Below are 24,954 nucleotides of genomic sequence, written 5' to 3' on the forward strand. Positions count from 1 at the left end.
TGCGCGGCCCCGCGCCCCGCTGGCCCCGCACTGCTCCGATTCAGTTGCGCCTTGCTTTGCATACGCATTTTGGGTTTGTGTTAGTGTCATCATTTGAAATGTCATGTATTCCAGGTTAGTGTGCTTCTCCAAGTGAGATTGGTATTTTGTACCCAGAAATCTGCGCGCCTGAGACGATTAATACTTGAGCTGGAGAGCTTGATGGTAGCGGTGAGAAGTAAGCGAAAACGGACACGACGTCTTGTCCGTCCTCGTGTTTTGTGCGTCTTCCCTTATTTCTAAACATGATTAATAAGAGAGAGTGCACTCTGGGCGAATTATTTGTCTTAAGCCCAAATTCGAAATTCATCGTAACAGCTATTTCAACTCAAAATAAATAAAAACAAAACTTGTTTTTGGCTTTTGCACAAAATAGCTACATCCGTGGCACCTTTTGAAGTATGTTTGTGACTGGCAATATTTATCGAGCCTACTAAAGGTGCCGCTGTTATGGAGCTTATTATTTTTTTTTAAATTAATTTCTCGTGCTTTTCTGGAGCTCCAAGGATAACCCTAGATGTACAGAATACATGATAGATCAGCAAGTGAAATTTAGATATTCATGTTTGGATGACTCATCTTTCTTTAGGACAGAGGCTATGTGCCGCTGGTGATTCTTTCATTGGTGGAAAAGGCACTTATGTCCAGCATGGCTACATCTATTCCAGTCTGGCCGGTCGCTTCACAATCGAGCGTCAGAAGGACAAGGTAAGCTTGCTTGAAAGCTGCTCGTTCCGAGCTCTGGGAAACTGCATTTAGCTTTGAAACCATTGGGTTGACCTTATCCGGCGATCAGCCCTTTTGCATACACATCGTGTGTAGCAGCCGACAAACAGCAAGCACTGCGTCGGTCGTTTCTAATCAATGTATTCTTAGCTGAACATTGTGCTATACAAGCGTTCGGGGCCACTGTCGGCACGCTGGCAAAAAAAGCTGTGATCATCTCATTCCCAGTAGGCCCCGCTCGATCCGCCAGCGAGAGAAGAGCACTGATAAAATGAGGAGCGAAGAAAACTGTTCATGCTGATTCCATCAATCACCGACATTGTCGTTCTGTAGCAGTTGCCAGATCATTGTCGAACGCAAGCATTATAGGCACAGGTACACAGAAAACATGGTCCTAAGTTACTGTCATCACCGGTTACTCTGCGAGCACACTGGTAAATCCGAGCTTCAAGCCAGTCCTGCGGATCGTGTTGCACGAGAACACAGGCACGCTGAGTGCAGGTTGGTTTTTGAAAATCAAGGTATGAAACGTTTACTCCGGGGTCAGATCGAGGAACACAGTTACGGGAAGACATGGACGCAGTGATCACATTAGAATGTGGAGGAGCAGATGCCGCGTCTAAACGCAAAGTCATACTTGCGCGCGTCGTTGGCGCTGCCAACATGCTTCAAAGGCAGAGCGGCACACCCTCTTTAGGAGTCGCATGCTCCCCATACTTTGAGAAAGAAACTGGTCCATCCAGTTCCCCTTGAGGAGGCCACAGTAGAAGTACTTCCAAGAAAGATAAAGCATGCTGAGATAAATCCTTCTACGATATAACGAAACTTATTGTAGCAATAGCCAAATAAGTACAATTATCTGGTTGCCTTTGCTTGGTTCTTACCACATTTAGTAAATCAGTGTTCCTATAGTCACCGATGGAAGGAGAATGGCGGGGTGTCTCTTTCGGATGCTCGGCCTCCGACATGCGTTCGTTGCCTTCCACTGTGCTTTGGCGCACGTGCACACTCGAGGCTCGTGAGATGCCCAAGTGCTATAGAAGGTGGGAAGCTCATGCACCGAGAAACCTCCCTGCCATTCTGACCCCGTGAGTCACTATAGAAGCTGCGGGTCTAAGTCTCACCGGTTCTTACCAAGAGTGCTTCTCGCCTGTCTCTCATTCTGCAGAAGATTGTCCAAGTGCAGAGATCAATGGATAAGAACGTCCCAACTCCAGGAAATATAGTCACAGCCAAAATTACTGCCGTTACTCATCGTTTCTGCAAGTGTTCCATCATTGCCATAGAAGACTGTGAGCTCTGGGAACCGTTCCGCGGAATCATCAGGTGCGTGATCTTCGTAGCCCTTGCCCTTCATTCTCCAAGGGCTGTTTCTAAACTTAAATATGTACTTTCAGAAAAGAAGATGTTCATGAGACAGAAAAGGACAAGGTAAGTCGATTTGACAAGTATAGTGCCCATTTGCATTTTGCGCGCCATGAACTATATGGTAACGTGCGCCATGTAGGGTAGCACTTGTTGCCGGTTAACTAGAAATGCTGCTGAGTGGCAGAAGAAAAAGTGTTTCCATGGATCACATTTCTAAATCTGAATCATGGCGACGCCTCACTTCAGTTGTACCGAGTTCTTTTGAGAGAAAGGGTTTTTCAATAATAGAAATATTGGCAACTTCTGATTAACTTGCAGGGCAGGAAGTTTGCTTTACTCTCGAGAAAATAGTTTAAAATAATAATAAGTTTTATTTTCCATGAAATATGGTGGAACAAAAACATGCCTGTCCACATAGAACAGCTGTGCTGAGTAAACAACCAATTGAATCCCTTGTATACCAGCCTCGCTGAGCTGAGCTCTGCAAGGCTGATTGGCTCTAACCTTTTTCATAGTTCATGGGAATTATTTTGGCTACTGCATTTGGCCATTTCAAAGCAAAGCGTGTGAGTCTACGGGTAAAGCCATTGTAATTTTAATGATGCAACAGGATTTTATACTGTTTCACACATTAGTAATATATTGCAGTCAAAGTTACTGGCATAAGCACATGGCTTCATCTTTTGGCTCATTTGTGCGAGAGGACATGCAAATGAACGGGGAGATCAAGCCATTAATTCGTGCCAGCAGCTTTGATGGTGATTTACACCAAGTATGAAACGCAGTATAGTGAGCACCCTCTAGTATGACATAATAAAATATTTAGTAATGTGGGCTTAGTTCATTGTTCATGGAAATGGCCTTATTATATTATTCTGAGCGCAAACTTCACTCTATCCTGACCATAAAAAAAAAATGCATGTTTTGTGTCGCTTTTTTTTTTTTTAATGAAACTATAGTATTTTCTGGTGTATAAGACACTTTTTTTTCCAAAATTTTCGGCGGTGCGTCTTATATACTCATTTTTACTTAGAAACTTGCGAAAAATTGGGGATGCGTCTTATGCACCGAAAAATACTGTATTAGGTTTACAATTTAATGTCACACATACAAATGAAGCTAAATAGCTGTCTTTTGAATGATGCAAACATCAAAGGAGAGACTTGAATTTGAACAAAAAATTTAATTTGTCAAGCACAATTTTTTTTAAAGGTTGTTTTAAACTAGCTAAATGTATAGTATAGCTACACTACTAAAAAAAAAGAAAACAAAATATTTCTTATTTTGATAAGAAGAATCTGTAAAAACCTAGAGTACTAGCTAAAAAAGAATTAAAGCTACCAAATGACAAGTGAGCCCTCATAATTGTGGCGTGCCATTGGGCTAAGGAGTTCTCAATATGTGAAGCACAGGTAATCAGAACTGCAGTACCGTGCAATCCACTTAAAACGGTAATGAGAAAACCCGAAAATGCTGTCGTTATAACTGATTGTTGTTGTATCTGGAATGGATACCCCATGCAAATACGCATCGTCCTCTAAAAACTGATTGTGATAAGCAGTACATTGTTATATGTGGTATCATTATAAGTGGATTGCACTATATATGAAATGGCATCTTCATCAGACCCACTGCTGCTATCAGAGCTAGAAAAATCAATGGAGGTTTTGCGAGAATTGCCACGTTTGTGAGCGCACGCCGAACTCGTAGAAGCGGCTATGGGTCAACAATGGTGACGCGCCATCGGTTTCATGCTCAGCCAAAAAATCACTGTCGCACGGAAATAGAAACACAGAAACCAAATCTGTACTTTTCAAACTACCTACCGTAAAATACCGGGCAAGCGCCCACTCAAAATTTAGAGGTAATCGCAAAAAAATGGGGAATGGGCGCTTGTCCAGTCATCAATTTTACATATAAATGTACTGTACATATTTTCTCAGATCTTAGAAATTTGGATATGGGCGCTTAATGTGGAATTGGCAGATGCACGGTATTCTACGGTAGGAGATATGCAGCAAGCATGGGAGCTCCATGGGAGTTTTGAAATGAGCCTCCGCACCCATCGATTACAGGTGATCGACACTCTATGGGTGCGGTCGGGAAAGAGTTAACATTCATTTAATGCAAACACATCGTTATTAACTTATTCTTTCTGTATCGTCAGCTCTAAAGCTTAGAGGTTACCGATATGACCGAGAGCAAGTCTTCAAAGTTCAAACACAGCTGTGTGGACACATCTTTGGTGTCTGTATCCTCTTACACACAAAAGAATGAAGAAAGAGGAAGGAGCATAGAGCATGGCATCTTTCAACTTGCAACAACAAGAATGAAACAAAAGCCATCTTTGTTGATCCCGCTGGTATTGCAAAAATTATAGATAAACTGAAGTTAGCATCCTCATCAGGAGTGGACGGAATTAATTCCAAGTTTTTGAAAAACACTGAATTATACTCATCTCTTATCCTTTCCAAATTGTTTGAACAGTCGCTGCAAGATGGTATTTTACCTTGTGATTCCTAACAACTATCGTCCAATTTCATTAACAAGCATACCATGTAAACTTCTGGAACACATTATCTTTTCCCAACTCGTACATTTCCTAGAGTCAAATAATTTCTTCACTGAAGCACAGCACGGATTTCATAAATCATTATTGTGTAAAACCCAACTCCTATTCTTCACTCATGACATTCATTCTATTCTTGACTGAAGCTCCTAGGTGGACTGCATTTTCTTAGACTTCGCCAAGGCATTCGATAAGGTGTGTCACGAGCTATTACTGCTAAAACTTGCAAAACTTAACATTGACCCTAACGTTCTCTCACGGATTTGGTCTTTTCTGAATAACCGTTCACAATTTGTAACAATTAACAACAAAAACTCTCCACCTGTGTCTGTGAATTCTGGAGTTCCTCAAGGGTCTCCTTTAGGCCCACTACTATTTTTCATTTATATTAACGATCTTCCCATTAATGTGTCTTCATCCGTTTGTCTCTTCGCCGATGACTGTGTAATTTACCGTGAAATCTGTCATGATTCTGACCTGTCTGCACTTCAGTGTGATATTAAAGGGACCATGAAATGACTTTTTTACTTTTTCCAGATAACTTTTACATTAAACCGTCAATGTTCACTGAATGCCGAACAGGCATCCGTTTTCGTCTCGGTTTATTAACTTCTACACAAAAAATTAATGAAATATCAACTTTTTCTTGACCGCGAAACAAGCCGTGACGTACGCTATTTCCGGAACCGGAAGTTCTCTCGGCAGTAGGAGATGGGAGCATTAGCGGCGACGAGTTGGGGTGCGCCGGTAGGTTTTACTGCGCCGATGTCACCGATGTATTTTCTGAATCGGCGCCTCTCATCGCCGCATCGCAGCTGAGCGAAATTCAACGAGATATGTTGCGCTACAGCGACAGCATGGGACTAGTCCCATACACCGGTATGCCTGTTGGGAAGTGCAGCGAGTCTTCCGGTGAAGACTCCAGAAGTCAACCCAACTGTCATTGTTGGCAAAAGGCGGCCAGTGTCAGTCGTTTGCAAAGCGACGTAGATGGAAACAAATTGCCGCGGCGTTTTTCGCGGTCTCGGAGATGCAGGAGCAAGCCGACGTTAAAGAAGATACGTTTGAACTACGAGTGTCAGCAAGAGCCACATAAATACCTGTTAACACTCGGAGCGGACGCGCGCGTTTGATGGAAGTGCTGTATTCGCGCTGTTGGTAAGCGCTTCGGGACCAATCTTTTATGATTGCAACTCGATACTGACGCGACACTCGGCAAAGAAAGGTTGGACCGGTATTGCACGTATACCTCTCACGAACTGTTACAGCTCGACAGTGACGTGCAGTCTGTCAGGATAAAAATGGCATACCAATAACGAAGTGTACATACCGTGTTACGAAGGTAATCCATACAGCGTTTATTTCAGCTCTATATCACACAAAACAAGAAGAGAGAATCGACGAGGGTCCCTTTTCGACGAGTGTTCGTCAACACTGCCTCGGAAAACAAGGGGAAGAGATTGACCTCACCTCTTAACGTAAAATTGAGGTCAGCGATCAAACTATTTTACGGGAAGGGTCCACAAGGGTACCCCACAAGGGTAGCGCGGGCATATTCCATTCAGCACGCCAGCCGGTCGCAGGCAGACAGACGGTCTTGCGACGAAGCAACGCTGCGCCGAGTCGGAGTGCCTGCTAGGCCTATATTCTGAGAGCTTCGTCGGAGCGCGATTCGCGGCTGTTGTCGCTCTTCTCGGGTGTTTGTGGATCCAGCGTTCTTGTTCGTTGTGGTCTGTTTTAAGTACATTTTTTTCTTGCTGCTTGAAGTCGGCACGCGCGAGATGAACACGTAGAAAAATTAACGTTCAGTTAGTCAGAGTTCGGCCCTGCCAGCCCTGGGGTGCTATGTTGCGCTTTTTGGACTCCCAGGAGACTTGGAAGAGGGAAGTGACGTCAACGACACAGCAAATGCAGATTGGATGTTGACAGAAGAAAACGAAATCAACACCCAATCTGCGTTTGCTGTGTCGTTCATGTCACTTCCCTCTCCCTAGTCTCCTGGGAGTCCAAAAAGCGCAACATAGCCCCCCTGCCCTACTGCGCACGCGCAGTAGTTGCTTCGTTTACCACACGATAGATGGCGCTTCGCTCTCAGCATTATCAAATTTGGCAATTTTCGCCACACATCTCTAATTATGCTACAAGATGTGGGTCTGAATATTATTTAACAAAACTTTTAGGAAACATTCGCCGGCTATTTATTGTTTACGATCGCGGTGCTGGTGAGGTAGGCTCTTACCCAATAGGCGACGTGGATTCGGCTGACTTGCTCCATTTCTGCGGATGCATCGTAGTGAAAAGGCAGAGCTTTCGAAGGAAAGAAGTCGCAAAAGAGTCCAGTTTTCTTTTAAAAGTTCTATAGCAAATAATATTTTTTGGCTCCCTAGTTTTGTGTTTTTGTGTTTCTTTTCACACCTTTTACGACGTGCGGTGGATGAAATTAGATTTTAAAATCATTTCATGGTCCCTTTAACTCTGTCTCTCGTTGGTGTGAATTATATTAACTCTGTCTTTCGTTGGTGTGAATTATGGCTAATGAAACTAAACACTAGTAAATGCAAACACATGAGAGTGTCTTGTAAACCTAACAACAGTTCCTGTTACCACCTAGATGGCGTACCTTGGTGTTCACTTAACAAATAACCCTTCTTGGAAACCCCCCATACAGTTTGTTACTACCCGTGCTAACTGCGTGTTGGGCTACTTAAAACGCAACTTTTCATTGGCACCTCTTTCACTAAAATTGATCCTCTACAGAACATTAATCAGGCCTAAATTAGGATATGCAGCCTCCATCTGGGATCCTGGTCACGATACTCTAATCACTGAATCGGAATCCATTCAGAATAGGTCAGCTTGTTTCATTCTTTCCAACTACCACCATACTGCACTACCCGTGCTAACTGCGTGTTGGGCTACTTAAAACGCAACTTTTCATTGGCACCTCTTTCACTAAAATTGATCCTCTACAGAACATTAATCAGGCCTAAATTAGGATATGCAGCCTCCATCTGGGATCCTGGTCACGATACTCTAATCACTGAATCGGAATCCATTCAGAATAGGTCAGCTTGTTTCATTCTTTCCAACTACCACCATACTGCTAGTGTCACATTGATGAAAAATAGCTTATGTTTACCACTTCTCTCCTTGCGACGTAAAATTTCACGCCTATGTCTATTTCATACAATGCATTTTCATAATCCTCTCCTATGCAATCAGATGATTACTCCCCCCCTTTTACATTTCATCCCGTCTTGACCATCAGCACAAAGTTGGAGTTCCAAGTTCATTTACCACAACATTTCAATCTTCTTTTTTACCCCGCACAGCAGAGGACTGGAACCACCTCTCAGGGTTGATTGCTACTATAACTGATGCTAACCTGTTTAGCCATTCCATCACTAACTATTTTAGCAGTGACCCATGACCTTTTTTTTTCTGTTTGGTATATATTTAATATTGTTGACTTGTTGCTATTTTACTATCTTTGTTTTATGTATGTGCTCTCCCCCTCTGTAATGCCTTTGGGCCCTGAGGGTACTTTCAATAAATATATAAATAAAAACCGCCCCCAAAGGTGTTTGCAAAACTAGACGCCTTGAGGGGGGGGGCAGTTTTGTTTCATTCTTGTTGTTGCTATACTCCATTTCACCTTATGTTGTACCGCAGAGAAGGCTAGAAGCGCGAGCTCATAGCGTTGGGAGCTGCTCTTAACGCATGAGAGCTTGTGCCGCCAAGATGTGCCCTAGAGCAAGGAGCTCGCGCTTGTAGCCTTTCCTGCGGTACATCATAAGGTGAAACAGACTATAGTTGAAAGATGTCATATTCTGTTCTCCATCCTCTTTGTTTATTCTTTCGTGTGTAAAATTTAACCTTACCAATACATTGTTTTTAAGTAATTCTATATTCTTTGTCTCCTCACTTTTGAGCCTTTTTTGTTGTGTAAGCTTTACGCAAGTTCACTTGCCTTTGGGCTTGTAATGTCTCTTCCAGGGAAATTACCTAAATCTCTGTAGAAGGGAGAAGAAACTAAAAAGGGTGGCACTAAAAAGTTTGGACATAATCGATCTGTGCTTTCCAAGCCATTGCTTGTGCTAAAAGTAGTATTCTGCATTTATTGCAGGTGGAAATGCACAAGAGCTTCCGGATGGGGGACATCGTACTTGCTAGAGTGGTATCCTTTCATTATTAAGCCATGATTCTCTGTGCTAGCACGAAACTGTGGTGTAGTAAAATGTTTGCTATTTGATCGCGTTTGTTGGGTGCATGTGCCATGTTTATTGCATGTGTCCTTCGCTATATGACTTGGAGTGTTTAACAATGTCATTGTGAAAGAAGTAAAATATGCAGACCTGCTGGAACGGTAATGAGTATTTTCTATGCTCTAAAAAGTTACCTCAATCAAAACTTTTAAGGCACTGCATGGTGACTGAATAGTAACATTCAAGAAATGGTGAAAAAGCTCGCTAAATTTGAGTGGACTCGGACCTTGCTGGAACAAGAATTGTCTTTTTCTTGTTTTTCGTCTATCACTCTTGAAGGCAATGCATATTTGGTTCTTTTTTTTTTTTTTTAATGCCACAGCCGGTTGCTTTTTTTTTTTTTCTCATGTGATGTTTTGTTATGTTTTAGGTGATAATTATTTTTTTAGGGACTCTTCATGTCCCCTTGCATATGAATTCTTGCTTTTAGCTTAAAATGACTGTTGCAGTTTTGTTTCCTCTAAATATAGCGAGGGGTTTGGAGAGTTGTTGTTAAAGGGCAACTCCACTCAATTTCAGGAAGGCTTGCATGTCATTTCATTTCCCAAAGTACTACTAAACAGCCTTACGTCTTTGGATTTGTGAAATGTGGAATATTATTTGTGTAATCTTAGTTTAAATAACATTGGTCTCGTGTCGTCGGAGTCATGTGCGCGTCACATCGAACCAGGTGTAGTCTGAAAGGTCACGTGGTCCTCCACGTGACAGGTGAACGCAGAGCAAAGTGCAAGTGTCGTCTGCTTCGCACTTTTCACTAATGTAGTTCGCCAACGACGTCTGCACCACTGCTGGCCCAGCTTGAGCTTTCCAAAAAAAAGTTAGTTTTCTCAAATGCATATTTCGAAAGCATTTGTCGAAGCTGAGGAATACTAAGCAACACATGTATATGCACGAACATGTCACAGCCAATTTCCGAACAAACAAATGAACTGTAGCAGAGTCAACAGCGTAGTGCATTCACTTGTCCTCCCGATAACGTTGACGCAATAGAGCTTAGTTATAACAACCATCGTACAGCCCACGAAGCTCTGCTGTGTGAGGTGACGTACCAAATTATTGTTTTTCCTACACGCCACAATAATGTGTCACCGAAAGTTTGACGACAGCAAAGTTTTCGGCAGGAAGGGACCACCCATATTATGTGAACACCGTGAACAGAAAATCTTTATTGATACATCGTAAGCTCATAACACGGGGAGGACTTTTTTGGCAATGAAGGTGGTGTGCCCATGCGCTTGCGGGTTTTCAGCACCGATCAAAGCTGTGTGCTGCACTCCTTTTTTTTTCTAAATGCCACAAAATGTCCTTAATATATAGCTCAACCTGCACATCCCCAGTTGGTGGGTTGGAATCTCGACGGAGGTGCCTGCAATTTGTCGCGGGCACCTGTGACGTGTAACCGAGATCTCGGTTACACGTCACAAGATCCCCAGGTGGTCCAAATTAATCATCAGGCCTTCGCTGGGGCATGCCGGATGCCCTTCATAGGTCTGGCACATGAATCTCAAAGTTCACATTGATTTTCCCAAAAAAAGCTGAGTCTTCGTGCCTTGTTTCTGCAGGTGCGAGACATATACTCGTACACTGGGAAACACCCAGCACATAGTGCAATTGACGCGGTGGTCATTTGACCGTGCACATGTCTCCTGCTTTAGTAGCCTGAATTGTGTACTTTTATCGAGCTGTACAACAGACTACACGTTCGTTGTCAATAGCAAAATAGTCAGCGGAAATTTATGAATGCCGTGATAAGTATGCTCCAGTGCACATTCATTTGGTTTCCCAGCGCAACTGATATTTTCACACAGTTCGATTTAGCTAGTAAGAGCAAATTAGTGTCATGAGCATAAGCAATTGGTACAGATCATTGTCCTGCGATTTGGCGACAATGACTTACCCCGGGCTGGTCAACTGGTAGTTCAAGCAGGCAGCAACACAACATTGTGAGTCTATGGGTCTTTCGCCACGCATCGCAGTTAGGCACTGGAGACGCGGCCCGCGCTCATATCATAAACAAGACGTTCTCAAACTGCAAAAGTGGCAAGACTAAACAGACTACTCCCAGCTCTCAGCTCCGAGAAGCATGCAGGGCAGCGCAAACTAGCGAATCCGTGTTACGGTGATCAAGTAGACGCCATTGAGCCAACACCGAGGGGAGAAACTTATGACGTCATTAATTTTGCTCTGGGAAGCAGAAACAAAAACGGGAGAACGACGTAGACATGACTCTGACATAGTGGCTCAGTGTTCTCTTTACTCCATGGTGTTGACTGCGCTGTTGATCGCGCCTCATGTCGCACGCTAGAGCTAGCAGATTTCGGCAACTTATCTCATTTGAAAGTTTGCTGGCCAGTTTTTGAAATATATAGTAGACGGAATTAGATCATAATATCTGACATGTGGTCTTCCTAGATGATACTGAAGAAAGCTGCATAGTTTTCTCAATATCAAAAATGAAACGGAGTTGCCCTTTAATTTTTTTACTATTGAAACCCTGGCAGCCTGTGTAACCCTTGACACACTGCAGATGTCGATTGGTGACGCCCTCTTCTATTACTTAACAACAGCAGAAAACATGCTTGGAGTTGTCGTGGCTTTGAGTGCGTCAGGTGAGGTTTGATATATCTAAAGCAGGGGTCCTCAAACTTTCCAACCTCGAGAAGCCCCCAGTTCTCCCATGGTTAAAAAGATACTAAACCGAAATTTAGATTTTGCAAAATAAGGCCGCAGAAGCGTTGAATGGGAGGCTACAAACTCCAAAAGATCACTCATACATCGATATCTCAAACAGATGGCTGTACTTTTGGAAAAGAAGGGCGCAATCACGCGAGGTCTTTGATGTCATCGTCCTCCGGTAGAATTTGAGAATGAGGGGAAGCGGCCTCACTTCTCCTCCTCGCTTCAAATCACCAGCTCGACGGGACGTAGTGAGAAGGAGAGGGAATGGGAGTCGTGACGTGCCTTGTCTTGTCGGCGGGGGCGGATTCAGAGGGGGGGGGTCCAGATGTCTTGACCCCCCTCTTGAATTCTGCATGTGTAAAAATTTAGGGCGTGGAAACGGGAAAGGGGGGGGGATCTTAAGCATATGATACGCTGACCAACACCTGACTCTCCCCCCCCCCCCCCTTTGTCGGCCGTGTTCAATCGCGCACTTCTTTTACAAATATACGGCGATCCAATAAGATATCACTGTGCGAGTGATGCTTTTGGGTTTTGCAGCTTCCCGCCTATCCGTCCAGCCTTGTTTTGTGAGCTCGAAATATCGGTTCAGTATCCCTTTAACTAATTTTCGTCAAGCTGAGAGTGAGAGTTCTTGGCGTCTGATTGGACGTGGCGCCACAGCTTGCACATAATCAACCAGTGAGACAGTTTTTACCCGTTCGCGAGTTCAAAATCAAGCAAAATCTTGGTGAGACAGTCTCACCAAGTAGCAAGAAAGGTCTCGCAACCTCTGATGTGCTTGTCCTTAGTACTCCATCTACCGGTCGAAGTCAGCTTGTGTACTGCAGCTTGAGGTTTGCAAAAGAAGTGCGGGTTGTCAATGGCTTCCAGTGTGAAATAGCAGACGACGTACTGTGTTTTCTTGTTTTATTTCCATCTGCAAATGGTGCTTCCTTGCAGACAAACCACATTCTTTGCTCGTGTTAGCAGACAAACCATCTATATATGCTATCTTTGCTTGCTTTGTGAGAGGCAATTTAGATCTCGCTCTCGTGGTGACCAAAATCAGACCCCAGGGTCAGTTTGCTGATAATGCAAGTATCTCTCCCGGCGGTTAATTCACCAGCAAGAGGGTTCTTGGGGTCATGTGACCGGCTTTGTTGGCAGAAAGTACCTAGTGTTCCAGGTGATTCCACGTGACAGACAGAAGCCTTACCTGTTGTTTTCTTTAATTCTCAGTGAACACGACCTTCCCTAGAAATGACTTTTTCATGCCGCTTCTAAAGTATGATACATGAATGCTTTTCATTTAACTTACATTTCAAGTCTCTTCGCCTTTTTTTTATGCGCAAAATCTAACTTTAACCCTTTAACCGCCGAATTCACAAACCTCACTCCAATTGAGGGGCCCCTCCATTTCCTCGAAAAAGGCACGAGGGCCAGCACTGGCCAACCGCGATAATGGATCCGCCGTCGCGATTGGCCAGTGCCGGCCCTTGCACCTTCTTCGAGGAAGTGGAGGGGCCTCTCAATTGGAGTGAGGTTTGTAAATTCGGCGGTAAATGCCGGGTTTCTTTCGTCCCAGCATGCACCATGTGCCAAGTTTTTTTCGCTGTACGAAAAAACAAAAAAATGTTTGGATGCAGAAATGCAGTTGCATGCTTCAATATGTACATTTATTTACCAGCTTATGTTGCTTGACATTCAAAGAGGGCTTTAACTTCTGAAGTTCTTCATTTTAAAAAACTTTCTTTGTGCGGTACTCCTCGAAACACGGCACCACGCAAAGTGGCACCTCGCATCACTTCACAAGTTTCCCAAGTACACTCAGTTTCACTGTCATCATATTCTGAATTCATTAGCAGTTTCTGGATTTCAGCATCCATCAAGGAGTGCGAAGTTGAAGCACGTAGGCTCGCCATTCAAAAACAGTGTTGACTCGGAAATACATACGGAAGAAGTTGCCTCCAGAAAACTTCACCTGGCGTCAAAAGGCAAAACCACAACTAAAAGATATAGTTAGTGGGTTGTGCATAGATAAGGTTCTGTGTTTTCGGATAACTCAGAAAAACTCCTGCCTTTAAGATTTTCATCAATTTCGATTTTTCCAATAAACTCAGAATTTCAATGTACCAATGCCAAAAAGAAGAAAAAACAAACAATTTTACAATTAAGCTTGTTCAGCGCACTGATTCAATGGTCCCGAGAAAATGCCACCCCAGTCTTCTCGAACCATTGACAAAATGGATCTTTTCTTGCCGTTTATCTCGCTAAGCTTCATTCAGGATAGTGGGTCATTGTACTTTCAAGTCACGACAAAAGCCACTGTTCCAGTCTTCAGTTTGGGCCAAACAATCGGTGCTTCTGAGAGGAAGGGGGGGTTTGTGCTTTTGTAAGTGAAAGCTATGAACCATTCGCAACTTTCGCGATCTATAGGGGGCGCACTAGAGCCTATCGAGATGGCTGTCATCTTAATGATCGTCGTAGAACAGCAGAACGAGGCTGGCTCTGCGACGCGCAAGTAATTCTAGTTTTGCTATATACGAGCAGTATTAGAGCCTTACTTAATTTTTTCACGCCAGGAAATGTAGGCAAGCACCTTTATTCTGAAGCCTATCATCCCTGAGTTAGGGAGAGCAACTTTCACACTGTGGTACCACCATCGCTGAAAGTGTCGAATAGGGATTTCATAGAAGGGGGAAGAGGTGGTGGGCAGTTGAAGCTTCTATATATTACACCCTTTACCACTCCACCCCGTACAGCCGCGGGGTATAGATTGGTGGATAGGATTGGGATGAATACGAGCTTCCCAGTGACAACACCGGGAATTTTTTTATTTTAAGGTATCAACGTTGATCGAAGCAACACTTGTTTCCAACTTGTCTTGGTACAAATTAGTATTGCCAATGGCACCAATGTCAAATCCGGCTGAAGAAAGATTAATTGATACATGCACTTTCTTTTGAATTGAACAATGATAAACTGAAATTTCATCAAAAAATAAACTGGGAAAAACACCTTCTGAATTTGACAGAAAATAAACTCGGAATCTTATCCAAAAATTCCGCTTCCAGCAAAATTTTTTTTTTTTATCAACTTAAGGTGGGAGCGGCAAGAAATAAATTAAAAACTCGAAAAGAGTATAGTTCGGCGGGGCAGGGGTGTGCCGGGGAGCGCCTGAGTACCGTAGAATACCACGCATCCGTTTATTCCACATTAAGTGCCCATTCCCAAATTCGTAAGCTCTGAGAAAATACATACAGTACATATAAATGTAAAATTGGTGACCGGACTAGCCCCCATCCCCCATTTTTTTTGCGGCTATCTCTAAATTATGAGTGGGCACTTGCCCGGTATTTTACGGTATACTTGGGCACGACACTCAAAGGGTTAATATTCTAAGTGAGGATGGACTCGCGGTAGCCGCGTGATACTTTTAGTTCCTTTTCCCCACATAGACGGTCACGTGAGCTCAAAATCCCTCTTGCGGGAGATTTAACCGCCGGGAGAGTTACCTGTATTTATAAGAAAACCTGCCCTTGTCACGAAGTTGGTGCAGAAAAGCAGTAAACAAGCCTCCTGACCATGTGAACAGTAATGTGCACACTTTGGGGCATCTGGCTCGTACAGTAAAACCTCGTTAATTCGGATCTCATGGAACCGGCAAAAATGTCTGAATTATCCAAAAGTCGAAATATCGAAAGGACAACGAAAACTGCCCGAAAATGTTTCCCTGTGACATACCTTTATTTTGAGAAGAAATCTGTTATTGCCGCCTGCTTTCTGGACGACATTTGGGCGGAGACGACAACTTTCCTGGGCACGGTCAGGTGCTCCACCGCACTCGCACTGTCAGAGCTGCGCATCCCGTGCGCTGACGATCCACGGCAGCAAAGCCTCTTCTAGTTTCGGGTGCGCCGCCTTCCACAGCTGCTTTCTTTTCGCGTTGAACTTCTCGCTCTCGAAAGCCTGTAGGATCTCGGCCTCAATTTTCACGTACATGGCCAAAGTGCTTCTCTTGATGTCGTACCTTTCCATCACTTCTTGTCGAGGGACGCCGCCTTTCAAGGCCCTCAGTATTTTCACTTTCGTTGCTAAATTCTTGGCCTGGTACAGCTGCAACAGAAAGCGACTAGCACAAGTGACCGATGGCCAGAGCGGCAAAATCGCGACATGCGGCGCTATTATTCCTGAGCGCGCTGATAGCGAGAGTGTCAGTCACGTTGCATGTTTCAACGCGGGGGTGGCCGGCAGAAAATTTAGGGATAAGATAGCTGTAAAAATGCGGGCTTTAGGATGGGCTGCTTTCTGCCGGCCACCCCCGCTTTGAGGCATGAAACATCACTGTTGCTATCAGCGCGCTCGGGAACAATAGCGCCGCGTGTCGCGATTTTGCCGCTCCGGTCATCGGTTGCTTGTGTTACTCTTTTTCCGTTGCAGCTGTACTTCTGCCGCTTCCATGCCAGGAGACTAGCACGCTGACTCACAGCAATCCAGAGCAAAACTGGTGCGAAACTTGGAGAACCGGAAGAGCGAAGAACCATTGGAAAAACCACGTGTGCACCTCGGATGGATAGCGATCATACCCTTTGGAACAGGTGATAGCTTGCGGCACCTGCCGAATTCATCCGAATTAACCATAGCGTGCCACTGCCTTCCAATTAATGAGCGTTTGGTGCCATTGACTAATACACACGTTTGACGCGACCAAATCGGCAGTTCAAATTATCTTAATTTCCGAATTAGCGGGGGTTGAATTACCGAGGTTTTACTTTAGTTATGCATCAGCGGGTGGTTCTTATCTGTTAAAATAGTGCTTAAACTGAAGAAACGCTTTACTGCTTAGGGGCAGGGATGGCAGGGGACATTTGGGAACTTGGGGAACCAATAAGGGCACCCTGGGGAACCCCTGCGTTCCTAGGAACCCAGTTTGAAAATCCATGCTCTAAACCATGACTAGCTCTCGCTCCATCTTGTGGAACCCTTCCACCCTGCCTTCTCTTGCTTTACCGGAATCTGAAACAGTTGTCGCTTCACGTTTGCACGTGTCGATTTAAAGATGGGCCCATGATTCTGCTATACTTTGCTGCAGGCCATGTCGAAATGCGATAACATTGTATTTCTTTTATGAAGGCTGTATTCTGCTGACAAAATTGAAATATGAGATTTAGCGAAATCAACGCCGCGTATCGGCAATGCTGAGAAGCTCCAAGAGGAGGTTTTTTCTCCATTGTTTGCTTTCACTGCTTGGCTCTCGTAGGCAGCATGGCCTCTTATGCTTACAAGAGAAGGGATGAACAAGGACATGAAAACATCGCCGCCATCGCCTAAATTTCCAGACGATGTCGGCAACGTCAGGAACTAGGGTCCCGAGAAAACTTTGCAAAATAGTAGGATTGTTGATCGCAGCTACTGTGATAAAACAGAACCAGGGTCTTGTGCTCCTGACACGATCACTTGATTATCATGTCTCCCACATGCCTTCATTTGGTGGCTGCAGAGTACCGTGGCACTTGCGCCTCTCGCGTCAACCTTCACTGCCTTTCACCAGCATGCGCACGTTGAGCTTCACCGCTTTGCATCGGAGTGCTAGGAGCAGTAGTTGACCTGGGGGAGCGCCTGGCTTAGTGCAATAGGCACGCAAATTATACTCAGGATTATTACAGGTCGACCTTGTTTTTCGTAAGTGTAAGTTAATCTCAGTAAAAAAAAAACTGAGCAGGGAAAAAGAGAGGGAAGAATACATGGTTGCACAGTGGTGAGTTGGGCTAGTTGGTTTTGCATTTTAAAAGGGTAAAACAGCGCAGAAAGACACGGACAGGGAAGATGTACGCACACAGTACTCTGTGTATGTACATCTTTCCTATCCGTGTCTTTTTGCGCTGTTTCACCTTTAAAAAAAAAAAAGAAAACATGGGTTCATATATATTTTAGTAAATACGGTGGTCACGGTAGTTTCCAGGCAGCTGTCAATGGATAAAGCAGCAAAATTTGGCATAACTTTGGTTCCTACGCTGCTAAAGAGCAGTGTCACCTTTAAAGCGCAAGTGTAGGCTTTTATAATATTTTTGGGGGTTGTTTTTGCAGTTATGATATTAGTCTCGAGTTTTGTAGGTTTATCAAACTTACAAGACACATTTTTACTGGTAGATGTATTAACGGATATGCTGGTTCTTGCTGGCATTTTTTTAGAAATTATATTTACAGGCTAAACAGACTACCGAGTGTAACATGGGGAGGGGAGAGAGGATATATCCTAAGGAAGTGTTGCACTATGATTCACTTTTCAACCATTTTTTAATACCCATTGTAAATGAAACCTACTCTGACTAAAGCCTGATTTAAAAAAACCCTGAAAAAAAATTTTTTTTTAACACTTTGGTTGGGACATGCGTGTCAAGAAATAAATTTTATACGAAAAAAACAATAATTTTAGAGCAACAGTGACGACGAGAGATTTATTTCAAATTCTGTGCGCAAAGTCCATGACGTTCACTCTTTCGACCTCAGCGAGATGGTCATTCGCACTTCCCACCTCAACGTGAAGGCGAAGCTCATCCATCTCTCCTCCATGCGCCCGAAGTGCCGAGAGGGAAAACAAGTGGAAAGGAGGTGACTACCGACTAAATCGCGTCTCGCACCGTCAATATTGCTCTAAAGAAAAATTTTTTTGCATAAAATTAATTTTTTGTTACACGTGTCCCAATCAGACTTTAAAAAAAAAAAATTTTTTTTCTTCTTAGGGGCCTTTTAAGAAGACTGTGTTCCTTTCACGCCCTATCTATTCTTATTACAAATGGTGATACCGTAAAATACTGGTGAGTGCCCACCCCACTTTCACTGAATATTGGGTTAATCTAGAAATACCGTAAAATACCGGACAAGCGCCCACTCAAAATTTAGAGATAATCGCAAAAAAAAAAATGGGGGACGTGCACTTTTCCGGTCATAAATTTTACATATAAATGTACTGTGCATATTTTTTCATATGTTAGAAATTTGGATATGGGTGCTTAATGTGGAATGGGCAGATGCGCAGTATTCTACGGTAGGCGCTTGTCCAGTCAAATTGGACGCTTAACGTATAATTTGCAGAATTCCCAAGTTTGGGAAATGTTAATGGTGGGCGCTTCAATGAAATGGGCGCTTCCGCGGTATTTTACGGTAAGTAATATGCTCGAGTATTAAAGGGGAACCCTTGATCACTATCATAAATGAACTCATTTAGGGATGCAATCACTTTTTCATTCTCAAGTGATGTGCTAACAGATGTTGGCACCTGCTCAAAAAGGATCAGTGGACTGCTCCAGACAAATGCTTTGCCTGCTAGAGAACCTGCTACAAAAGGTCAAATGCTGCTTCCATCACTCAAGCAGTCATGGGCATATTGCTGCTAAAAAAAGTAGCTGTGTTACAGTTACAGTTAATCGGGAAAAAGTAACTGTTACAGTTACGGTTACAAAATTGAAAGGGTAACTTGTTGCAGTCACAGTTAATGCAAAAAAGTAATGCCATTATACTTTTTCGTAACTTTTACAAATACTACTTGACTAGACGTGGATAAAGCATTTCTAGTTAGTTTTTTTGAGAAAATTACAAACGACTTTAATTCTTCACAATGGTGAGCCAGCTGATGCTGGTTGATGATCCAGGATCTAAGAAAAACTTGAAAATAGGGACGACCCCCCTAGGGTTTAGATGTCACATATACACCTGTGACCAATAATCTCGGGTATATCCAAATGCGGTGCGAGTTATAATCAGTCAATCATAAATGCGGATATCTTCGGTGAGAACAAATGAAACAAGCAATAAAAATCGTCAGGTACAAAAAAAATTATTGTAAGTCATATCTTGCGATCAGTTTTGTAGATGTTCTTATAAGACACCCCGATCAACTTGTAGGTCGAATCCTTTTTTACTTTGTGTGCACAGTCTTTCATGGAACACGGCACTTCTCTCGAAAACTTGAAGATCAATGTTGCATCGATACTGCTCCCTCAAATTCGCTGGACACCATATGGCAGTGGCGTAAAGGAAGCACTTACCGAGGCACAAAGGGTCACTGCATCAAGAATTTCAATTGGCTGTTTAAATCTAGCTCAATATTTGCTCCATGAGTTCTTAAAGGAGCTGTGCAACGATATTCAATTGGAATGTTTTTCTCTCTACACTAGCTTACTGGCACACCTCGGACTCAAGGATACTCACACGCAACACCATTGGCCAAGAAACTCCTTTGTTGTGGTGTAATTTCAAGGACAAAAGCGATCATTTTCATTCAATCTCTCCTTTGCAAAATTTGATGACGTAACTCGGGGATCGCAGTACACCCAAGTGACGATATTTGAATGCGGCTCATAGATTGGACCCGAGCATTGCGTGGGCACTCGACTTGGGCTCGTGATAATTGCTAGCTCGAGAAGCATTCGGGTTGTGACCCGTCTCCAATCGCTGCAACGACGACAACAGCCGAGCCATAACAATGTCTGGAACTCAGCGCGTGTCCTGCGCTTTGCCAACCCCTGCGCGTGGCTATGATCAACACTGGCGGCATATAATCGGCTCCAGATCACGTGGCCGCTTGTTCTGGCTGCGAGTTGAGGGGGTGAACGCCGCTCGTTTTTCTTAAATTTTTTTCTGGGACTTCTATTGCGTGGGGTGAAAAACGAACGCGTGTTTCATAGGTCATTAACGTTAGGGATCCGATTTAAGCGGTATTTGTGCACAGTACAAAAATTGTTGCATCGCTCCTTTAAAGGGGCACTGACACCCCAAAGGTCGTATTTATTTTTATTGTCTAAAACGATGCAAGTTGCAGCCATAGACACGCAAAAAAAACCGCATCGCGAAAAAAAATTTTCCCGCGCGCACGCGCGCCTTTTTATTTTTGGCGTTTGATTTTCCCGCCTCTCGCCTCCTCGCTTCTTTTGATCGGTGACGTCAAAAATCAGGAAATTTAGAAGCTTTGTAGGCGGCATCTTTATAACATTTAATGACGGCCATCCTAAAACATGTTTTTTAACGCAATTGCGAACGCACTACGGCCCTTCTTTTTGAAATACCGAAAATCGGGAGTTCGTTGTGGTGCCGTCTCCTGGATTTGTATCCTCCAACGGAAAACAGGCGACACCGCTCAAAACCGGTCCGCCGCAACGCCGGCGCTAGCCGGCGCTCGCTCCTTTCCTCCTCGCTTTGGGTCGCCATGGCAACAGCAGGGAGTGGTGACAGGAAAGGGGACTCTCAGGTCTCCGCAATTTTTGACGTCAAGGCACCGGCGCCGATCGCGCGGGAACTTCGAATTCGGCATTTGGAAATTGTTTTTTTACTTCACGAATACTGAATTCCCAAATTTCAAATTTTGAGGGTAATGTCCCGGCATCGTTTTCGACCGTTTCGGATAATAAAAAAAAATATGATTTTGATGTGTCAGTGCCCCTTTAATGAGATCAGACACATTTGCACTTCATTTCACCAATGCATCTAGAAGGGACCACCAGGAGAACCCACGACGCAGACATCTACAAATCAAGCGATGCACAATTTCCCTGGTCCTGGCTAATGGCGGTCTTTCAGTATCAAGAAAACGCAAAAAAAGGCAGAACGACAGAGATGATGTTTTGAGCTAGCAAATCCTCTTTCTCAAGTTGACGGGACTCGGGGAGCAGAGAATTGGCAGCAACGAGCGAGTGACATAAGGGAGAAAAGCTTAGGTCTGAATTGGTTTGTAAAAAAGGGGAAGGCAGGTGGGGTGGGGGATTAAGGCGGGAAGTCAAGATCCATAAAAGCGCATCTGGGACTTGAACGATTCAAATTAGGGGGAAACATACGCTTAGCGGCAAAAAGTGGAGGTTTGAAAAATCAGTTGTACCTTAAGCCACAGGTGCGTTTTGGTAACGGATCACAAAAAACGATCTTCCACGAAAAGCTCCGAATCCCTCAGTCGGACAAAGAAAAGAGAAACACTTTAAAGGTGCCGCGCTTTGTTCCATCTACGCGCACTGTGGGTGATATACCATACACAATTAGGGACACTATCGTTCCCATTCTCCAGTCGGTGGGACCAGCTTGGCCAAGCGGGACCATTCTAAATTTAGTTTTTTTTTTTTTTTTTCTCCTTTTTTTCTCTCCTTGTTTTAGACTGTTTTTGCCGCAATTTCTTGCAGTGTCCTCTCTCACAAGTTACGAGACGATTTGGTGGTCGTGTGTGGAATAGTGTTAATCTTAAAATCTTAAAAGCAACTAATGACGGTACTCTTTACAGTTACTTTTAATAGATACTAACCCTGTTACGTTTACAAGTTATTTCCACTAAACAGTAACGTGTTACGGTTACAAGCTTCCGAAAAAAGTAAACTTGATAATAAGAAGGCTCCACCTCCTCGATTTTTGTTTCTGGCATCACCCCGGATGACTTCCACAGTTGAAGATAATGAAACCCTCTCGAGTTTTGGCATAGAATATGTTTCTGGTGATGGTAACTTGCTGAAAATGCTAGCAAAAATTAAACATGAAAGTGAAACGAAAAGCGTTATGACTGAGAAAAGAAATATATATATATATATATATTTTTTTTTTCAGGCTTAACAGATTTGCTTTAGAAAAGCTTCTTTTTTCTTTTCTTTTTTGTAAAACCCAGCTTTTTTTTAAAAAATAACTTAGCCTGCGTGCCACTTCAGCTGTCGTTGGATAAAAACCACCATACTTGGTTATAGGGTGGGCATGCTTTATCTTTCACCCTTGATAATATTCACATGTTATCAGCCATTAAAACTACTAGTTTAGGTTAGGTTAGTGCTTATTTTAAAAAGAATGTAGCCCGTGTACAAAAGTGACTCCAGCCCGTGGAGAACAAAACATCTGCTGCAAAATGCATTGCACACGCTAGCCCGTTTACAGTGAAAATGATTGGGATCAAGTTTGGATGCTAATGAGGGCCATGCTTGAGCGAACAACATAGAAGGAGTACCTGGCTTAGAAATAGGTGACTGTGTTCACACTTACAGAGGCAATTTCACTTGTCTCCAGTGCGAAAATGAGATGAACCAAAGAGAGCTTGGCATCGTATTTCGCACATGAATGTGGCATTGAAAATGTTTTTGTACTCGGGGGAGGGGGGGGGGGGGGGGGGGGTTTATAGCCAAAGTTTATTGAGAACATTGTGAGATATTCTTTTAGAGATATTGTGAGGTGTGCGTTGCCATGTGCTCTCACCCTGTCCAGTACCGCTGCAATATTTCCAGAGACATGCTAAATTTAAGGGATTGCTGCAATGAAGGCATATAAAGTTCTTGAATTATCGTATGGCTCTACGACGTCGACCAGGGATAAGTCACTGAAATTTCTGCAAGCAAGTGGACGATACTTCAGGCGGCGTCCCTGAGCTTTTTTTTATTACCTTGGAGCACTGTCTTTTGAAGCACCGTCTTGCACTGTAGTCAGTGTCAGGTTCAGAGTTGAGGGGAAGCCCCTCCTACCTGTTTCCACTTTAGCTGAGCGAATGCTGGAGAGGAGGTTGCCTCCTCTTCAGCGTTCGCTCTGCTAAAGTGGAAAGAGGTGGGAGGAGCTTTCCCTGAACTCTTAGGCTGTCACCGACTATAGGTGGATCTGTCCGTGGAGCATGCCATTGCATATTGAATATGCAGGAGTGCTCTGTATTTTATGGAAAGCCCGACACAGGAAACACTAAAAGTTGTCATGTTTAGTTTTAGATAATTTAAAATTTCGCATTACATGAACACAAGATGGTCGATTTTTATTTGGAAAATTCTGTATTTAATTATCTTCTGCATGTGCTTTCCTAGGTCCAAAGGTAAAGAACATAATTCAGGGTGCCTACGTACCTGGAAAACGGAATTGTTGGAATTCGGCGGGTCTGGAAAATCCAGGGAAAAGTCGGGGGATTTCTACTGCAATCAGCATTAGTCAGGGAAATTGAGTTTTCATTTACCTGAGACAGCAAAAGACGCGTGCATTATGTTCCACACATTTTAGGTGACTCAGCCCGCGTGCCGATGCAAACCTCTGCACAGAAACTGGTCTGAATCGTGACGTCACGCCATTTTTGGTTCCCCTCCTCACCAACATCGAGCCGCTCTCAGAAGAGAGACCAGAGATGCGTTGAGCTAGAAAACAACGGCAACCTGTTACGTCACGACTCGTTTATCAAGTTGGTTGCAATACTAGAATTTCCAGAAGCGTTTTATATGCTGTATTCTTCAAATCGCGAGCTGAAATTTCGTGGACATTTCCACGAATAGGTCCTGGTACCTGCCACGAGGTTTCTATATGAAACTAACAACCCCCATTTAAGGCTGGAGAGACCTTTTAAGCATATGAAGGAATTGATAACCAAGAGCGATGTGACTAATTGGCTACCAACATATGTGACACTTGCATAAGTGCTGAGTCAAGCAGCTAACACTTTCAACCCTTTTCTCGGTTGCAGAGGTCCCCATGGTTCCTGTAAGTTGGACGACCATGCAGTGTCCCGTTTCCAGTGTCCGGGAATCTAGAAAAATTGCCAAGTTGGCTCCTATTTCCTGACTCAAAAAGTTGTTTCCTCAACATGTTCACCAGTAAGAATTCATAAATATGCATAGAGAACACTTGAATGCGTGTCTGTGTGTCTGCACTCTAGGCTGTAAATATGGGCGCGCTTTGGGCTTGTGTGGCCATAACTGTCGAAGAACTGGAAGAATGAATTGAATGCCCTTTACAATCTGTCTTGCCATTCGTAACGTTACGGTCGCCTACTTGGAGTGACTCGCGCAACAGACCGTCTAGACTCTAGAGCAGTGTTGCGGAGTTGCCACCGGAATCATTCCGCATTTTCGCGACCCCAGAATGGAATGGGAATGGAATGGCGGCAACGTTCAGGAGAATGGAATGGGAATGGAATTAGATGCCTTTTGCTCGGAATGGAATGGAATGGGCCAGGTTCTTTATATTTATTTATTTATTTATTCTTTACGTTCAGCTATACCGTGCCAGTCAGGGAGTCGGTTGTACAGAAATAAAATGAGCGGGAAACTGCGAACCCGCGTAAGGCCCTAGCAGACTTATGCGCAAAAGAAAAACATGCAATACAAAAAAAAACAAGCGTCAAAGCAAAGAACAGAGGGGGGAGGGGGGTGGGCGGTGGCGCCTTTCACCAGTGAAGTTCAACACATATCCGAATTCGTCTGCGCCTGTAGTATTGCACGGCTGGTACAGTCGGGGACAAAAGTCTCCAGGACACGCGAGCTGTGACTGAAATGCATTGCTCTGCCATCTGCCGGCGGGTCGCCAGGTTTCGAGATCACAGAAACGCGCATGCGCGTCCTA

General features: G+C 43.8%; 1 protein-coding gene across 1 annotated transcript; it reads left to right on the plus strand.

The window, feature by feature from the left end:
- On the plus strand, positions 1-24,242 carry LOC8032441 (exosome complex component CSL4). The gene is made up of 7 exons (XM_040222952.3): positions 1-114; positions 629-747; positions 1,934-2,091; positions 2,163-2,196; positions 8,829-8,879; positions 11,495-11,576; positions 24,077-24,242. Exons 1-7 carry the CDS (start codon positions 99-101, stop codon positions 24,172-24,174), a joined length of 558 nt encoding a protein of 185 aa, XP_040078886.1. The 5' UTR covers positions 1-98; the 3' UTR covers positions 24,175-24,242.
- The last annotated feature ends 712 nt before the right edge of the window (positions 24,243-24,954 follow it).

The sequence above is a fragment of the Ixodes scapularis genome, unplaced genomic scaffold, assembly GCF_016920785.2.
Source record: "Ixodes scapularis isolate PalLabHiFi unplaced genomic scaffold, ASM1692078v2 PGA_scaffold9__187_contigs__length_104089568, whole genome shotgun sequence".
Taxonomy (NCBI): domain Eukaryota; kingdom Metazoa; phylum Arthropoda; class Arachnida; order Ixodida; family Ixodidae; genus Ixodes; species Ixodes scapularis.